The 18,600-nt window shown below is 47.2% G+C and overlaps 1 protein-coding gene across 1 annotated transcript in view; it reads right to left on the bottom strand.

Annotated features, from left to right (window-relative positions):
• Positions 1 to 2,008: 2,008 nt before the first annotated feature.
• The window catches only part of setbp1 (SET binding protein 1), a 38,028-nt gene continuing 21,436 nt past the window's right edge, over positions 2,009 to 18,600 (bottom strand). Inside the window, exons 3-7 of the mRNA XM_080003685.1 lie at positions 13,827 to 14,251; positions 11,614 to 13,620; positions 11,304 to 11,511; positions 10,091 to 11,156; positions 2,009 to 6,797 (exon numbers count right to left, since the gene is read on the bottom strand). Coding sequence (XP_079859811.1) covers positions 6,268 to 6,797; positions 10,091 to 11,156; positions 11,304 to 11,511; positions 11,614 to 13,620; positions 13,827 to 14,251 — 4,236 coding nt within the window. The 3' untranslated portion in view covers positions 2,009 to 6,267. The remainder of the gene's footprint in view (positions 6,798 to 10,090; positions 11,157 to 11,303; positions 11,512 to 11,613; positions 13,621 to 13,826; positions 14,252 to 18,600) is intronic.

Raw genomic sequence — 18,600 nt, forward strand, 5'->3', positions numbered from 1 at the left:
AAATCAAACTGCCATGAGTCACACTGTCACCGTGGCAACAGTGGCCGGCTCCATGCAGAATAGATTCCCTCTGAGTCGGAGCTTGTTTTTCCAACCAGAGATAAGTGACTTCCAGCACAGAGCTGCTCGCTGCCAGAGGGACTAGGATTCAGTTATTTGGTGTACTATTGGTTTAACACAACAAATAAATAGCTCAGATCAAGTTTTGGCCTTTGGTTTGATGTCAAGTTTTTCCCCAATTTTTTATCTTTATTTTTTGATGCGTCCCAGGCAGCAGGTTAGCCGGTGTTAGATTGTGTTTTACTGGTCTGGACTGACCAAGGTTATATTCTGGGCTGTGTGAGCCTGAGGAGAGGAGAGAGGTTGGCGGTGCACCGCCATTTATAACCACCAGGTGGAGCCTTCCATCACTATGCAGAGAGAGGGAGAGAGAGAGAGAGAGAGAGAGAGAGAGAGAGAGAGAGATGCATGGCTCCTAACATCTTTTTTAAATGCTGTTAGCCATCATCATGTTCCCCTGCTACCGAAGGCAAACACTGTGTATTTATGCTTAAAGAAACCACATCTGTGAGGCCTCCAATAGACCTTAAGGCCGTGGGGTTTGTTCTGTGTGAAGGGTCATCTGAAACACTGGGTTGGAGCCATGTTTGTGTATTTTAATACTGGATGTCTGTGTCTGTTTTTGGAGCTGTTTCTGTTCGTACATCCTGATTTGTGTACGTTTGTTTGCCGTTACGAGAATCCGGTGTGCTGGTCCTGACCCATCGGGTGGAGATCAATTGCTTCAGTCATACTTGAGACACATTATTACGCGATTATTTCCAACGGCGTCGAAATCGAAATGACTTGACAACAGCGTGACGAGGCAGTTTGGAAAGCCCCACGTGGAACCGTGGCCCACCTGTGGTTACTTGTGTGGGAAGCACGATCTTGTAGTATCTAAAAAAAAAAAACCCTCCAGTGCACATTCTCACACATAACACTAAAACAAAGGTGAATGAAATGTTGTACTTATTTTGTACTTATCTTACTTTAGATTTTTTAATACGTAGGCTGACGTGCATTAGAAATGCAATGGATGTATTCATTTGTAGAATGTGTCCACACTATTCATCTCCAACCACCCGATCGTGATTATTTCTGCACACGGCAGTGGATCTCCACTCACCTGCTTCATATCCGGACTGAACCTCCGTCGATCACGAAGGGTATATTCTAACCTGAACCACGCTACTGCATTTTGCCTTTTTTGTTACTCATGCGTATGCCGGGAGCGGCGGGGGGGGGGATACATCTCGTCCTCATCCCGCCGCGGAGTGGGGGGCGGGGGGCACCACCGGGCTTCGCTGGAGACGGATTTTGGGTGCAGCCCCACTGCGGCCCCGACTTCCATCGGAGGCGGGATGAGTTCTAGCACAACCCCGCCTGCGCCCGTGGTTCCGTCAGCCCTGCTAAATTTGCAGAGACACATTTGGGCAGCTCACCTTGCAACCATGGTAACAGGAGAATTTTACTAGTTGGCAGCAGCCAATGATGGGGCACTTCCCGCTCCACTTCCTCCAATTACAGAGCAGCCTGCAGCCCAGCCCACCGAGAAGTCTCACTGATGGGCTGCCGGAGGAGAGAGGGAAGGAGAGATGGAGGCCTGGCTAATGGATGGTGTGAGCAGGGTGGGATGCAGTGGACGGCGTGCGAGAGGTTGTGGGACGATCTGACGGAGAGGGTTCCCTCCGTGTCAAACCCACCGTGAGCAGACATTGTAAAGACTCACTCTGACACCCGTCTCACACACACACACACACACACACACACACAGGACGCATTCAAACACACCCGCCCAAACGGACTTTCGTGCACACGTGTGCACCCTTGCACACGCCGAGCCCGGGCCGACACGCCGAAAACAAACCTGAAACCCTTTTCTCTCCGCAGTCTGAGCGGCGTCCGCGTTGCATACTAATCAGGGAGGAGGAAATAAAGGAACAACCACCAGCTTTTCAATAAGGTCATTTATTATTTCACACAATGGATAACATGAACAAGGTCAACTATAATTCTTCTTAATAAGTGCTCAACGCTGCCAGCCAACAAAATGGTAGCAAAAGAACGAGCTTTTCTTTCTGAGGAAAGAGAAATAAAAACAAAAAACAAACAAACAAAAAAAACCCTACGAGATCATGGAAGATACACATGATCAGAAGCATGCCAGCAGACATGGATATACATATATGTTGCATGTATATGTGCTTAAGACATATATCTGTATGCCAGCAAATGCAAATACAAAATATATGTGTACATTTACACATACACACTGTGAAGGATATATGCATATGCATGCGCATCTAAGTATTTACTCTATATGTCAAATATTTGCATTTTTAATATTCATACAATGTACAAAAATGCTTCATGAATTAAAAATTCATTACAAAAAGAAACATATCAAACAATGTACAAGTCTCACTCCAGATTCAATTGAAATTTAACTTTCGGCTTGTCTAAAATTTATGCATACAATCAAGTTGAGCATGCAAATAAAATGAAAACCCACTCTAGAAAAAGGTTCAAATACACTATGTATACAAACTAAAATATGCCCACACTGTTAGAAGAGCTCACTTTGTGCTCTTGCAAAGTACATTTATTGGTTTTTCTTAATGCTTCATCTGCATTTTTCAGCTTTGAACATTATAGCTTAAAAATGTAACGTAGATTGGTGAAGATGACGACATGTACATCGATGAGGCTCTGTCTCACATGAAACCTCACTCCCTGTGGAGAACGCTAACCATAGCACACTACCTAGGGTAAAATCAATCTTCTAAATCTAGGCGCCCTTATATTTTTGTCCTCACACTCATAGCGAACCGGTCAATTAGAGCTAAATATAGACTGGAGTCAATTTACCTCCGAACACTGATCCAATGCGCGGAGCATTTCCCCCCCCCCTCAGAGGTCGAGGAACCTAAACGCTCGGCGACAGGGCGACTCGGAGCAGTCGAGCCGATGGACCGGGTTTTGTTGAGAAATCCTACGCGACAAACGACGGCCACAAACCTCATCTGCAGCCACGCGCGTCCCTGCCACAGTCTCTGTGGCGAGCGAAAGCACTGGATTAGGACAATACTAGTCAGTGTTAGAAGGCACCGGAGCATCGGCTGGTAGGAAAAGACGGACAGGACAGACAGACGGCACGGCGGAGACCATGAGCCGACCACAGGGTGAAGGAGTGAGCTGCCAAGTCCATAATCTCACACGGCCCGCACGTTTAGACCTCATCAACACCACGCTAGACTGCGGAACAGAGGGGGAGCCGCCCTGGCGGGGCCCGGCTAACACCTGCGGCAACAAAAGGACAAGTGTATTTTTGGCCATTTCATTTGAGTACATCTCTTTCTCTCTTGCTCCTCCGCTACCGCGGTGCAGCCGCTCGCTGAGAAAATTACAACCGTTCACCACCGGCGGTTCCTGGGCTGACCTGGGCTTTGTGTGTGTGCGCCTTACTTGCGGTGGCGTAAGGCAAATTTCCCCTCGAATTCTTAAGAATTTCAACCGACGAAATGAAAAGGGTGATGGGGAAAATCTGGGCACAGCTAAATATGGCTGCCGACTTTGTTCGTTCCTCTGCGGTTTTGGGCTGGTTTCCTCTGGTCTAGGTAGAGTGTGATGGTTCACTGGGGTCCTGGGCAGGGGAGGGGGGACTGGTATCCATGGAGGCCGAATGGATAAACTAACACTATTTACAACAAACACTTCAATACTAATTAAGGCTGTACTGCATAGAGCCGCAGTAACTATAGATCTCATGAAATGATAGTCAATTTCTGCACAACTTATTACAAATTATTACTGGTATTATTCACAATTCTTGTTACATTAATTCATTTTTATTCAGTAAATAAGACCACTTATTTGTCTTTGCTGAAAGGTGGACCCAGAACAGAAATTCATTTTTTTAGGTCATTGCCAGGCATTGGCCTGATGCATAGCAAACAATGTAAGACAGCAAGGTTTCCATGACAACCTCCTCTGAAAACTGCTATAATATACTGGGCAGAGCTGGTGATCTATATAGAACAATAAGGAATAATAATCAGTATCTCGGGACAGAGTTGTCAATAGCAACAGCTCTAATATTGTTTGTCTGTCCCCCTTTTGCCGTTTTACTTGTGAGTCCTGCCTGAAAACCTGTCGATATTGTGAGCCTGTACATGATGAGTGTTTTTTATATGAGTGTTAACATGTCGTCAGCTCGCTCTGGGCTCTGCCTCCCCGGTTCTGTTGTGGTGACACGTGACAGAAAAGGAGCGCGACGCGACCAGACCGGACAGACTCCGCTTACAGTCAGGAACAGGAACACAGACAGCGCCGGGGATTTGGTGACCAAGACGCTACACGTCTCATGGACAATCATACAGGTGCGATTTCCGCCATTTCTTATTACTCTGGTGAAATGCAATGGGGAGATAAAGAAACATAAGGCACAAGTCGTACTGCTGCAACTGAGAAGGCCTCCACAACAGAGTCCTCAGAAAGTGACTAAACACTAATTCTCGAAGACACGCTGACCCGTTGCTCATATTCTAGCACTAGCTCATAATACTCAAAATGTGTGTAGCGATGCAAATATAAATCAACTTTCTACAGCCTTGGACACTACGCGGAGTTAGACAACAGCCTCACATACTGACCCAAAAGAAATCCAAGGTGGTTACATTCTAGAATGCGTGGAGGAATGCTTTCGGCGCAATGTCGTGGAGTTTGCCAAACTCTGCTGAACACTGTAAAATCATACATCCTTAAACGTGACTCGAAACTTTGGTGTTTGATCTACATATTTAAACGTGTGTTTGCTTTAGAAAAATATTTCCAAGACATGAAGTGTAGATCCTCTTAAGTGAAAACGATGAGGGACGACTTTCCGAAAGACTGACTGTGTGAAACTCTTTTTTTTTTTTAATTTTATTTTTTTTTAATCTTAACTGTTCAATCTCAATATAGATTTGGGCTAACGTGTGACGCTTTTGGCTGCGCAGCCTGCATATACAAATTGATTAAATTAATGCATGCTCCCTGGGATGGATATCCAAGCCAGAAAATGCCAAAATATAAGGCTGAAACAAGCATGTAAGTGCTGTTTTTGATTGATGTAAGTGTATGTTCTCATAGTGCATTACATCGGTTTTAAGGTTTACCAACAACACACCTGACGATTCACGTACGCACGGCCCCTCCCTGGAAAATGCACATTGTGGGGTGGATGAACACATGTACGAATTAATGAACACACGCGGTTCCTTCTTTCTGGAAAAACAAACTTGCCTTGACTCACACATGTCTGTTTTTTGGTTATAAAACAATACAAATCTTCCATTGTCTATGGTACAACAATACTATTTGATACAAGCCAGTATCTATGAGCCGGTGTCCCACAGTACAAGGCAGGTAACAGTGGACTTTGTTTCTATGTACAGTCTTGAACACTCCCATCCACCATATTGCCTTGTAGTCACTGCCCAGGACCGGGCCTGTGCAGGGGAGGGGGGCGGGGTTATGGAGGTAGGAGATAGGGCAAGGGGGCCAAAGCAATAGTCAATGACAAAAAAATGATTGGTAGTTGGTGAGAAGCCGGTGAGAGTATAAAGATGGGAAGGGTGAAGTCAGAGGACATGTTCATGTTCAGAGTGCTTTGGGGTAGATGGGTGGACGTGTGAACAGGGTAGGGTGGCTAAGTCACAAATTGTACTACCCCATATATCTTTGACAAGTATCCTCAGAAAGGCAAAAATACAGTAAGCAGAGCTGCACAGTATTATATAAACCATTCCCCCTCCCCCTGCTGGTAAAGATATGGCCAAAGCCACATTCAGATACAGTAACATAAAGTACCATACATATCATTGTATCAGATACATAGAGAGTATCACTTCGTATCTTACACTACCATAAGTACCACACACATTATCGCATCAGGTTCAATCAAAAAGTACCATATAGTGCCATATTATATGAAGTTCCAATGGATCCTTGAAAGGCCCACGAGGTTCAGCAGAAAGCGGAGAGAAGGATGACACCGCGAGCGCTCCGTCCACCCGCCGCTCCGCTGATCCGCCGTCGTCCGCACAGCCAATCACAGAGAAGAAACGAGTCAAAGTGCACTGAGGAGTCACAGTGTTAGGGGCGTTGTGTCTTGTAGGTCTGGAAACAGTCGTGACTCCTCCGTTCTGCCCTGCAATTGGCTATTGAGCTGCTCCTGCTGCAGTTCTATTGAGCGGATGGGGCCCAGAGCTCGTCCCTCCGGCGGCCCCGGCCTCGGCGCTTCCCCCCTCTGGACAGCGGAGGCACAGAACGGGCCTTGTGCACCACTGTCTCAATCGCTGCCGAGATGGGATCGGGACCGGAGAACCCGAGTGTCTCAGGGCCCGAGCCGGGCCTCTGGCTCCGCCTTCCCGGCAGGTCCACACACCTCTCCAGAATGGGCATCCCCAGAATCCTGCCATCGCCTCTCCTACTGGACCCCATATCCACACCCTGACACTCAGCCCCACCTTTGTCCCTCCGGTCCACGACGTCGGATTCCTCCAGGGGTTGCTTTCGGGGCCGTCCAGGTCGTCTCTTGATGACGTTATTTCCTGTTTTGGCTTGTCGCTGCAGTCGCTTGACGCGAAGGATTTTCTGCACGTGTTCAAAGTTCCTCTGAGATGAGAGGACGTTGGAGAGAGAGCACATCCTCCTCACCTCCTTCTGGATCTGCTCCACCTCCCGCCGCTTGTACCTCCGCTTACCTGGGACACCTGAGAGGGAGGACAGTAGAGAGGGAACATCAAAGTTAAGAAAAAAAACTGTGAAAAGATCTGCAGAGAAAATAACCTGAGATATTGCAAAAGTCAGCTCCTCAAAAGGAACTAACTTGGAGTTTGCAGCAAAAACATTGTATAGGGCACCATTTACTTCCGAGGTGAAAAACACAATTTTTTTTGTTAAATTTAGCTCGAGCAGAGAGCATCTTTTTCATTTCAACAGCTTCCTGCTAATTTTTACACATTCATGGTAGCTTTTCAAAGCCCAGCTGAGCCAGGAGAGGAGATCCCATCATGTAATTGTCTACTAGAAAGCAGAGATGAGAGCCGAGAGGAGGAAATCCCTTTCTGCTAGCAGGAAACCACCAGAAATGTCTCCTTCAACTATATAATGTGCCTCTATGCGAGCAAAGTGATTCTTTGCGATACGCACATGCTGCCAGGAACACAAAAACAGATCCAAACACATGTGCCCACATGCACCAGTCAGTGAATGCAGAAGCAGAGGGAGGCAAAGCCGAAAACGGGCTACAGCCACGTTGTTTCCTTTACACTCGTGAACTGGGCAATAATCCCTTAACATGTTCTCCTGTCCCCTTTGGCCGTATCTTTCCCTCTCCGGATCTATCGCCTCTTTATTGTCGGCTAAAAGGCTGCTCTCAAATTTTCAATCAACCTCTGGAAACGTTGCACGATTTTAATTTCCTCCCCTGTTTCAGAAAGCGTTCCCTGTCCGTTTTTGTCTGTCTTTTTGTTTCACGTCTCTGTCTCTTTTTTTGGGCTCCCCCTCCTCCTCTCAGCCTGGGCATCGTTCCCGACGCTCAGCCAGAAGCTGCAGCCAAAATGGAGGAAAAGCACAATCAGCCACCACAGTCCCCAAGCTGTCTGCATACAAAATGTTTATGCGCGTTTTGCTGAGATATTCTCCCACACTTTATTTTGCGTTCCCATCCTCTCGCTTTTCTCTTTCTGCTCCCTCCTCACGCCCATCCAAACCCGATTAATATAATGTAGCAGGTTGCATTATTATGCCGTTGCAGAAACATGATTGGACTCCGACCAAGGCAGCCCAGTACTAAGCGCTGGATGCCAAATCACTTCACATCTACAGCCTTTCTTTGCTGGCCTTCTAGCCTAAGGTAGTTTGCTAATGAAAAATGGTTTGAGAACATTAAATAAAAACCGGGAAGCCTTTACGTGTTCCTATTAGAGCGACATCCTACTCTATAGTCTCATCGTGTCTAAGAATCCAGTAAACACAGTGAAATCATTCTAATGTCGAGAGCACTGAGTAGCAGTAGTTTTATGAGCCCACACACACATACTCACATGGGTGCACACAGACAAACAGACACACAGACAGACACACACTCACATGCACGCACACAGACAGACACCCACACACACGCACGCAGACAGACACACACGCACAGACACACACACGCACGCACACGGCGGAATTTATGAGCCGCACACACGGAACATAAAACCAGTGACCTTCAGCGTTACATGGCACTGTTTAGCGCTGAGGACCTGCTTCTCTCTGGAGGAAGTCACTTCCACATGCTGATACACACACACCCTGATCCACTGTCCCAGCACGGGGCGGAGCTGCGTGGTAAGTAGAATAGAATGATCTGTGATGTATATCATTAAGCGAGAGGAAGTCAATGCGTGTGTGCGTGTGCATCTGTCCAACACAAAGAAAATGAATCCTGTTGATTCAGAAGGGAGGATGACCTGCTTTTATGTAAATGAACACATGAGAGATTGCTGTCAGCTGCAGTAAGTCCTGCTGATTAGATATATGCACACACACCCGAATGCATGCTTATTTGTGTGCAACACACACACACATACACACACACAATCTTATGAACACCTGCACACACAAAGCCACTCAGAAATAAAACTGTTTTAATAAGCAGCAATTCTAGTGAGGAATTATTGTGGAAAACACACTTAAAATGACACTAAATTGCATGCTCAGAGAATAATATGAATTTCAGATATTGGTCTGCTGTGACACTGTGTGCGTGTGTGTGTGTGTGTGTTTGCGTGCGCGCCTGAGAGAGATTGAGTCTGTGTCATGCATGTGTGTGCACGTGTGCTTGTGTTTTAATTGGGCTGGGGCTGTGAAGCGAAGCAGTAAGTCATGCTAGAGGAGGGGGCAGAGTGAATAGGAAAAGGGGGCGGGGGGGGGGGGGGGGTGACAGGGGGGAAAAGTGTGTGGGGGGGCAGACTGAGAGAGAATGGGAATAAGGAAACGTGAGGAAAGAAGGTAGGAGAAGAGAAAGAGAGGGAGACACGCAAAAACAATGTTAGGAATCGAGGAGGAAGAGGCCAAAGAGCAAAGAAAAAGTGAAGGAAGTGCCGAAGCAGCATGCAGGGGAGGCACAATGGAAGATAGCATCTGTGGAAGGGTAAGCAGGAGGAGAGAGCAGCAAGAGAGGGGGGAGAGGGAGGGTGGTGCCTATGTGTATATGAGTCATCCGTCCAGGATCCTCTTGGGTGGGGGTGTATCCTAACTGAGCCCCTGGCTTCTCCTACCCACCGCTGGACTAGGCCCCAGTCATTAAACCCCTGGCCGCCAGCCAGCTCTTTTAACACAGGCAACGGCCTTTTACGGCATGTCTGTAGAAAATAAATCACACTGTGTGAATAATATATCTCTCGAAGAGGCATTGGCAGAAAAAAGGGAGGGAGGGAGAGAGGGAGAGATTGGAGAATTATAGTCGTCTCCATCCATGCATTACGTTTTCTCTCCCCTGCCAGATGTGCTCCAAGACGGCAGAATACAGAATGTACCAAAATATGTACAGACTACATTGGACCAACCTGCCTCTTTGTCTACTGCAAACCAAAATCTATTGGGTGGTTTCCATTTTTTATATCATATATAAAACATAAATAATTTACCTACAGTAAAATATCTCACAATTGAAATATCCACTAATTAACTGTAAATATGTGATATACAAAACAGGTTTGGTAGCGCTAATTCCTGGTATATACCCAAAGGATACACCTAGAATTGCTCTTAAGCTCTTTAAAATCCTACAGTGAATGCACTGAATGGAGGATGGAAAGGGGTCTTTAAATGTGGGCTACTGTCTTTTGAGTAAGTTCTATTACACCTATTTTTGGAACATTATAGAATTGTGAGTAACCTAAAAGTTAAGAAAAATTGCCTTAGAGAGGCTGAAAAGCTGTATGTGTTAGATCTGTTGATGTTGTTGTTGGAAAATTGTAAAATCAGTAGCAACCCCAGCGGCGACAGTTCTTACCGGTTAGGGAGGGACTGGAGCACTGGATCTTCTGTCCCGGCTCCTGTCGGGCATTTTGTAATGACATCATTCCTTGTTCCCCAAACAACGAGAGTCCCCTCTTCCTGCTTCTCCCACTGCAATCCTCCTCTCGTGCAGTCAGGAAGAGGTCAGAGGCTAGCTCTGGCCTCTGTGATTGGCTACTGTAGCTGCTCATGAAGCTGTTTATTGGCTGTCCAGATTGATGGGAGCGGAACTGGCCGTCAACTAGAGAACGAGAGGGCAGGTGGTCCGACTCAAACATCCCGAGGCTGGTACCCAAGCTCGAGCCTCTACTGCTGCCCCTCTGCTTCTCCTGTCGCTTGGCCGAGCTCTGACTAGTTAACTCCCTCCTGTCACTCAGCATACTGAGACGTGCGTTGGTCTTAGCTCCACTGAAGAGCCCGCCCAAATCCTGTCTGTCCCGTGGTGAAAGAAGGGGTTCGTCTTTGTGCTTATGTTTGTGCTTGTGCTTTCTCTTGTGGATGCGAACCCCTCCAAGAGCACCTGCAGTGCCACCACCCAAGGACCCCAGGCCCTCTCCTCGAACAGAAGAGGCCTGGAGTGGGCCACCTGACCCTCTGAGCTTGGCCGCTGCCTGGAGCTTGGAGTGTCCGGCAGAGTGGAAAACCTTGGGAGGGGGAACAGCTGGCCTCATGAAGGGGGATGGGGATGCAGGTCCTAGTGAATGGTGGGATAGGTACAGAGGGGGCGCAGGGGGGAAGTAGCCCAGACTCAGAGGGGTTGCGTAAGGCATGGCATAGGGTGCTGCATAGTAGTTCCCCCCCGCCAGTGGGTAACCATACCCCTGAACGAAAGGCAGCTTTGATGTGATTGGCTCACTGGTTTTGGCTGGGCGGCCTCGTCTCCTCTTAGCTTTCAGATCGGCACTCCTGCGGAGGTATGGGCCAGAGTCGCAGGGGTAGGAGTCATAGGTAACAGGATAATAATGATGGAAGTTTAGACGGAAAATTGAGGGATATGGGTGCTGGGGATAGCAGTTGTATCGGCGGTGAGATATGCGCAGCTGTTGAAGCTTCACCACAACCTAGGAAGGGGTTTAAGGAAGGAGGGATATAAGATTAATACACCATGTATCATGGACCATCAACTTTCCCACTAACAATCTGTTAACATTATTTTAGTGATCTTTATTTACATAGTCATCGGAAAGTACAGTGCTTATTCATCTGACCTCTTCAAGTTCGGAGAGAAAGTGCAGATGGTCCCTGCTCTGCAGGCACTTCCTCTTACGCCGATGATGTTTCTGCTTCTTTTCCTGCTGTGATAGGAAGTTGTTCACAGTGGCCACCTGCCGTTCACAACGCACTCTGCTGCTTCTGCTGGAAGCCTCCAGAACTGCTGCCTCTGCAGCCTCAAATCCACACAAGTCAAATGAGTACCTGCAAAAGACGGCACATAGGGGAAAGCATATTAGAAAACTGCATCTGAATTATGAAACAATTAATGAATGAACTTTAAAAAAATAAAGCAGCACACTGTACCTGCGTCTGGAAGCTGGGCCTTTTTCAGTTTGATCAGAGGTGCTATTGTTGTCTGTCCCAATCCCACTATCACTTGGAATAGTCTCTTCGCTGTGAGACTCACTGATAGGAGACAGGGTCACCTCCTTCACCGATGCACCCTCTGACAAATGGGATGGTGAATTAGCAAGGAGGCGAGGAGGAGAGAGTTTCCACCCTCCAGAGAGTAAGCTCCTTCCTATTGACTTTGAAGGCATGGCTGAAATGGGCTGCAGACTGGGCATGGTCGCATCAGAGTGGCTGGCTCGTAGAGACTGGGTGTTGGAGCTGGGGGGGGAGGAGGTGGAAGGCACTAGGAGGCTCTCGTAGAGGCTGGATATGGATGCAGGCACGGGGGGTTTGTCCCTGGTGACTCTGGGAGGGTTGGAGCCTTGTGTTTCAGATCGGGGTTTCCTTCCCCTCTTCTTGCCAATGTAGATTGTTCCCCTCTTGCTGACGTTTATCTGCGTGCCCAGCCGGGCCTCAATGGTTGATGCCATTGCACTCATAGCAGAAGTGACAGGAGCTGAGGGTGACTTCAAAGCCAAACTGCCATTTTGACTAGAACCTGAAAGGATCTCATTCAGGATGCTCTGCACCTTCCCCAGCTTTAGCTTATTGACTGGCCTAACATGGCCTCGCCCACGCTTTAGTTTCAGGCTGTTAGTAGTGGCGCTAGCGGTAGAAGAAGCCATCTGGGCCAGTGTGGTTAGTGTATGTGTCTTCCTCCTGCGGTTCATGCCTGCCAAGGTCTCTTGAGCCAGTGGGCTGGGGGGAGATGTAGAGGTTCCTTCGTGGATGGTCTCCACCGTGAGGAGGGGCTGTTTCTTTGGGCGCCCTCGTTTCCTCTTAATTGGTGTGTGGACAGTCAAGCTGTCAGTGTTGGTGTACAGTGGGCTTGAGGGGGTGATGGGGAAGGCTGAAGGGGGGTCTGACATGGTCAATGGGGGGGCACGTTGGTCCCTCAGAGGTGGTGTCAGGCTATGGGGGCTTCTAGCCTTCAGGTAGGACCACCTGTCCTTTGTTTTAGTTGGCCTGGAGCTGGGGCTGGCTCTTGAGCTGGTGTTGGGGCTCAGGCTTGGACTCAAGGTAGGCCTGTGCCTAGGGCTAGGACTGGGACTAAGGTTAGTTCTAGGTCTGGGGTTAGGGCTAGGGCTGGGACTGATGCTTGTTCTTGGCCTAGGACTAAGGCTTGGACTGATGCTTGTCCTTGGTCTAGGGCTGGGGATAGGACTGATATTTGGCCTGGGGCTAGGAATGGGGTGTAGACTAGGAGGTCTAGCATTCATTGCAAGATTAGGGCTGGGAATAGGGCTGATATGAGCCTCTCTATGTTTGTGGGGGTCTGTATTGATTTTAGGACGTCCAACTGGGTTCTTTTTCACTTTATTTGTACTCAAGGAGCAGTCTGCGTCAGTACCACTCTGAACTGTCTCCCCTCTTTCTGCTTGGTCTAACCTTTTATCACCTTTCTCTCCCATCTCTCCTCTCTCTGGCCTTTCTCTGTGTACTTCAGCCTGGCTGGCCAGCCGAGACTCATTTTTCCGTGTGTCTATCTTGTGCCCTACTTTGGCTTCTGGTGGCCCCTGCTGAGTCTTCTCTGCAATATCACAGTCCTGTGGGCGTTCCGATTCGTCCTCAACAGAAAATGACTCATCAAAAGACTTCCTCCGCCGCCTCTTTCTTCCTTTTGTCTCATCTGTCAGCATGGGCATCCCTCTTTCCTCCTCATCTCCTCTCCTCCTGACAGTTCCCCTCTCTCTTTCCTCCTTTTTCCTTTCCTCCCTCCCTTCATGCTCAGGAGTCTCTTGCCCGTATTTTTGTCTGTCCTCTGGGATACTTGTACTCTCTGATGCCCTGTCCGGTTGTCTTCCCCAAGGTGTCTCATTTTGGTAGGGATTACCCACGGTCTTCTGGGAGTCCTTTCTACCATACTTCCTCTTGATGTTCCCAAAGAGCTGCTCACTGACCTCTTGCAAACCCCTACCCCTAAAAGGATAAAAACATAGACACAAAACAGCGATGAGTGACAGCATTTTAGAGAAAAAATACTGTACAATACAACTGTACATGATGTATTCCATAAACCATATATCATAGACTGTGACTGAATATCTACTATCTTTGTTGATTTTCCAATTTGATGAGCATATTTTGATGCTGATTAGGTTGCCAATAGAAGGAAGTTAACCAACCTGCTGAGAGACGTCAGGTTGAGAATGCTGGCATCTGTAACCACTGGCAATTGCAGATCTGGAGTCAATGATCTTTGAGGCGAGGGACTTTGCGCCACTGTCTGTGAGAAATGTGAGCTTCGTTCAATCAAAGAGCCCCTACTGGTTGCCGTTAAGTCCCTGGCTGCCTCAGTATCCATGGGATTGACTGCAGAGTCAGAAGGTGCTGTAGAGGGACCATTCCATTCTGGCATGGGTGCGTGTTGGTGGGCCTGAGTGTGTTGGGAATGTAGTGTGAGCGCGTGCTGCGTTTGCTGCGTAAATGATAGAGCTTGTGCATGCGTGAGGGTGCTGCGGTGCTGGTGTTTGGGTGGAGTGTGGTCTCCCAATAGCTGCAGCAGGCCTCCTTCTCGCTGCTCTGGCATTCTAAACTGGCGCTCATACGTCTGTGGGTGACAGAAGAGAAAAAAGACATGGAAGTTTATTATTCCGCGCTGGCATCAAACGACAGTGTTATACACTAGCAGGGGCAGTCACAATTGTAAAACTGGGCACAGTGTTTCCTCTCTTTATGATGTTATTCTCTGTGTCCTTTGGAGGCACATGCGTTGCAGAATCCAGTGTACAGGTCAGTTTTATAGCAGCTTATTTCTTTCCAAAATACAACATTTATTTTGCTACTGGACTTAGAATTTAACACAGCTTATGTGCATGAGCAAACACACATTTGCTCATGCACAAGTGCTCAAAAAACAACAGCCTTGTTTACAGAGCAATTAAATTCCTGTGGCAAGGATGTTGCACGCTGAGAGAGAGAGGGGGGTGTTGCTTGACTATACACTACACACATTGTATTTAACATTGTAGCCTGGCTCAGGCATGTGCCTACCCACACTGGCATTTGTAGAATAAATCTACAAATCTTTGTGGAATTAATTTACATAAAATCTTTCCAATAGTTTCTTTCTTTTTTTATCAACCTCATTTCTCACCACACATAGAGATTTAAAAATAACTTACTATGGCATAATGCATCCACATCCTTACCCTTTCAGGCTGTGTGTGGACCACAGCCTGAAAGGTAAACCTAGCCTCAGGTGCAACAGATTTGTACTTCCTCTTTATAATAATGATAACAGGAAAGCCTGACGTGGTGTGGTCTAGACAGCAATGTCCTGATGTACACCTGCTCAGTGTGTCACTGCAACATAATCAGTGTGCCGCTGCTGCATGAGAAATACAGCAGCGCATGGACTCTGTGGTTTCACTTGTTATTAACAGACCCAGTGTGTGATGCAATGAGACATTGTTCAATGGCACTGCAGGGAGATGCAACTTAACCACAGGCCTGCTTCTCAGCATGTACACACACACGCACGCACACGCACACGCACACACACACACGCGCACATTGCATTGTATGAATCAGGCCCAATCACCCACATACGAAGTTCGACATAGAATGAAACACACACATCACACACACACACACACACACACAAAGCAATGAAATATGCAATTGCTCTTTTCATAACTCAATATTTAATTTACTTTCTTTCTCTACTCTGTTCTTCATCACTACTTTATTCCTTATTCAATCCTAATGTTTTCCATTAACCATTTACTTCTCTGGCCTTCCTCCTTAGAGTCCTTCACTGCTCTACCTCCTAACTTGAAAACCATTACTCATCAGACTGATTCTCACTCAGCCTCAAGCTGTTCATAGGCCAAGCTCAGGCTGCATGCACGGACGCACGCACACCCACAGACAAACAAAAACATGCACACAAACAGACACGAGCGCATAGCCCTACGCACAACAGCACATCAGTACTATATAGACAGATAAAATAAAGAAATTAAAAGCATACACTATCGAAAGATCACACACAGCACTGATGTTAATAATTATAAGTCCCAAGATTGAAGTATTTGTGCGAGTATCTGTTTGTGTGTGTGTGTGTGTGTGTGTGTGTGTGTGTGTGTGTGTGTGTGTGTGTGTGTGTGTGTGTGTGTGTGTGTGTGTGTGTATGTATGTGTATGAGTGTGTGTGTGTGTGTGTGTGTGTGTGTGTGTGTGTGTGTGTCTTTGGTGACAACAGGGAATGAAGATGAGTCGTGGGGAGTCTACAGCAGGATAGGATGACACGACACTTGATACACACACACACTTTCTTATTGAACCGGTCCTAGAATACCTGCTGCTGCTTGGGTCTAAAGCAGAGACAGAGGGCCTCAATTGGGGAATGAAGGGAGAAATACAAATGTGTAACATTAGAAAGAGAGCGAGAGAGAGAGAGAGAGCGCGAGAGAGAGAGAGAGAGAGAGAGAGAGACAAAGAGAGAAAGCATCACCCTATCGTTCAATTTATGGAGAATTGTGACCCAGAATGGCCACAGAATGGTCCACTTAGAAGCAAACACACGTGTGGCCAAGGCACTTGTATGTGTGTTCATAAAATGCACCATCTTCACCACCTCCACTGTCTCCAAGCACACAGCGACTGCACAGGGGGCAGTAAAGGACGGATTGAAGGACACCTTCTCCGGAAAAGGCTGGGAGAAAGAGGGTAATGGAAGATAGGAAGGCCGACACCCCCTGCACGTTATTGGCAGCAGTTCAGCTCACTGTGTCATCTCCGCGCTCCTCGCCCTCCACATCCCAGCCACATCCTACAGCAGCTCCGGGGAAATACACTCACTGGCTGATATTTTCGAAATTATGAAGCACTTGTGCAAAAACAAACGTGATTTCTGCGGTCAGCTAATTGAAGTGTTTTGACAAGAACTTCCATTTCGTCACAACCATACCTACTTTCAACGTAATTTCACCGACACATTCTTGAGAGATATATTGATATCATATGGATACCCTGATATGAGAATATATATTGTCTGGGATTTTGGTTGTCATAATATTGTGATATTTTTATATAGTTAAATGTTATCCTGACTGCATTACAGCAAAGTGAACTTCACAGACTGTTCCCGCTGTCCTAATCAATACCTCAACCTGCTTGATCATGATATCCACCTTATTAATGATTGTTTCTCAAATATTTATTTTGTGTAAATATCTTATGAAAGTACGAACAGTCGTCCACAAAATATCATCAAACTATCGATATTGAGTAATTGGTCAAAGGTATTGTGATATCTTTTGTCAATATCGCCCAGCCCTATTCTGTGACATATATTTCGAAGAATTGGCCTTTTAGGTGAAATGTATGTGTCTTGTGCAGATATAGTGCTTATCAAGTTCTAGTCTGAAACTCTATAGGATATATATGTGTCACTGCATCAGTGTCAGTGCGACTAATTACTTAATCCAAATTGCATTAGGCTGTTTGCTTGCTGTTTTGCATACGCACACACAGCTGGATCCCAGCAGTCATATTGTGTAGGTAGAAACTGCGATGCTGCAGGTCTACAGCAGGGGGCAGTGGTCGGGAAGGCCGGTGGCTAACATGGACTCTGACCCTGGTGCAGCACATGAGAGCATGGGAGCTGTGCTGCTCCAGCTCCAAGTTTCACCACAGCCGTCCCTTGAATCCGCGCTCTCTCCCAGTCGCCTCGAGAGACGTTAATTAAAAAGTGCAGCACGACACAGTCCTAATATAGACTGTTGCCGTATTATGGCTCAACCCAGCGGGCAATAATCAAATTTTTGTCCCAAGTAACAGAGGGGCCACCCAGGAGAGGCCCTCATATTTCTGTCATCGTGGTCTCCAGGGTCAGACCTCGCGAATAGGTCAACGCCCTTCTCTAAAATGTCCTTCTGCGTGCGAGGACTGCAGTTTCTCAGTTTCTCCCTCGCAGCCAAATGAAGACAGATATGGATCCAAGCGGACAGCCGCATTCCTCTTCCCTGATGATGTAACCATCAGATAAGGTCAGAGAGGAGCGGAGCAGGCATGGAGGAAATGTGACAAAGAGAAGCGCATAACCATGTGTGTGTGTGTGTGTGTGTGTGTGTGTGTGTGTGTGTGTGTGTGTGTGTGTGTGGTTGAAGTGTGAGGTGTACACATACAGTGCATAAAATGCATACATAAAACATAGCAAGCTTCACACTGAGAAAGCCAAGATAAATGATGAAACTTGGTGTAAAAATGAAGTGACCCTACAGCTTCTCATTTTCCAGTGTTGGATTAAAGTGGAACCCAGACTCCCCCCCCCCCCCCCCACACACACACAATGCACACACATGTGCCCTGGTTACACCATTACACTGGGAAAGCGCACCATAAACAGGCACACCCAAATCTCACATCCCAGCACACACAAACAACAGCACACTATGCATAAGATCAAACACACACAGACACACTCACACACAGACACACAGACACACACACACAGATATGCACATACACACACACAAACAGATATGCCCGTAGACACACACAGATATGCACATAGACACACACACACACAGACACAAACACGCTGCCCTTCAAATAGTTTTTCGCAGCCTTTTATTTGGCCGCACGCCCAGTGGTTAGAGTGTTTCATTTTTCCCTGTGTATGGAACTGGGCAACTGTCCAGAGAGACACACAAAGAGAGAGAGAGAGAGAGAGAGAGAGAGAGAGAGAGAGAGAGAGAGAGAGAAGGGGACGAGAGAGAAAGAGAAAGAGAGAGGGGGGGCGAAGGAGACGGAGAGAGAGAGAGAGAGAGAGAGAGAGACAGAGACAGAGAGAAGGGGACGAGAGAAAAAGAGAAAGAGAAAGAAAGAGGGGGGGGGCAAAGGAGATGGAGAGAGAGAGAGAGAGAGAGAGAGAGAGAGAGAGAGAGAGAGA

This window comes from Zeus faber, assembly GCF_960531495.2.
Source record: "Zeus faber genome assembly, chromosome: 7".
In the NCBI taxonomy this organism is placed as follows: domain Eukaryota; kingdom Metazoa; phylum Chordata; class Actinopteri; order Zeiformes; family Zeidae; genus Zeus; species Zeus faber.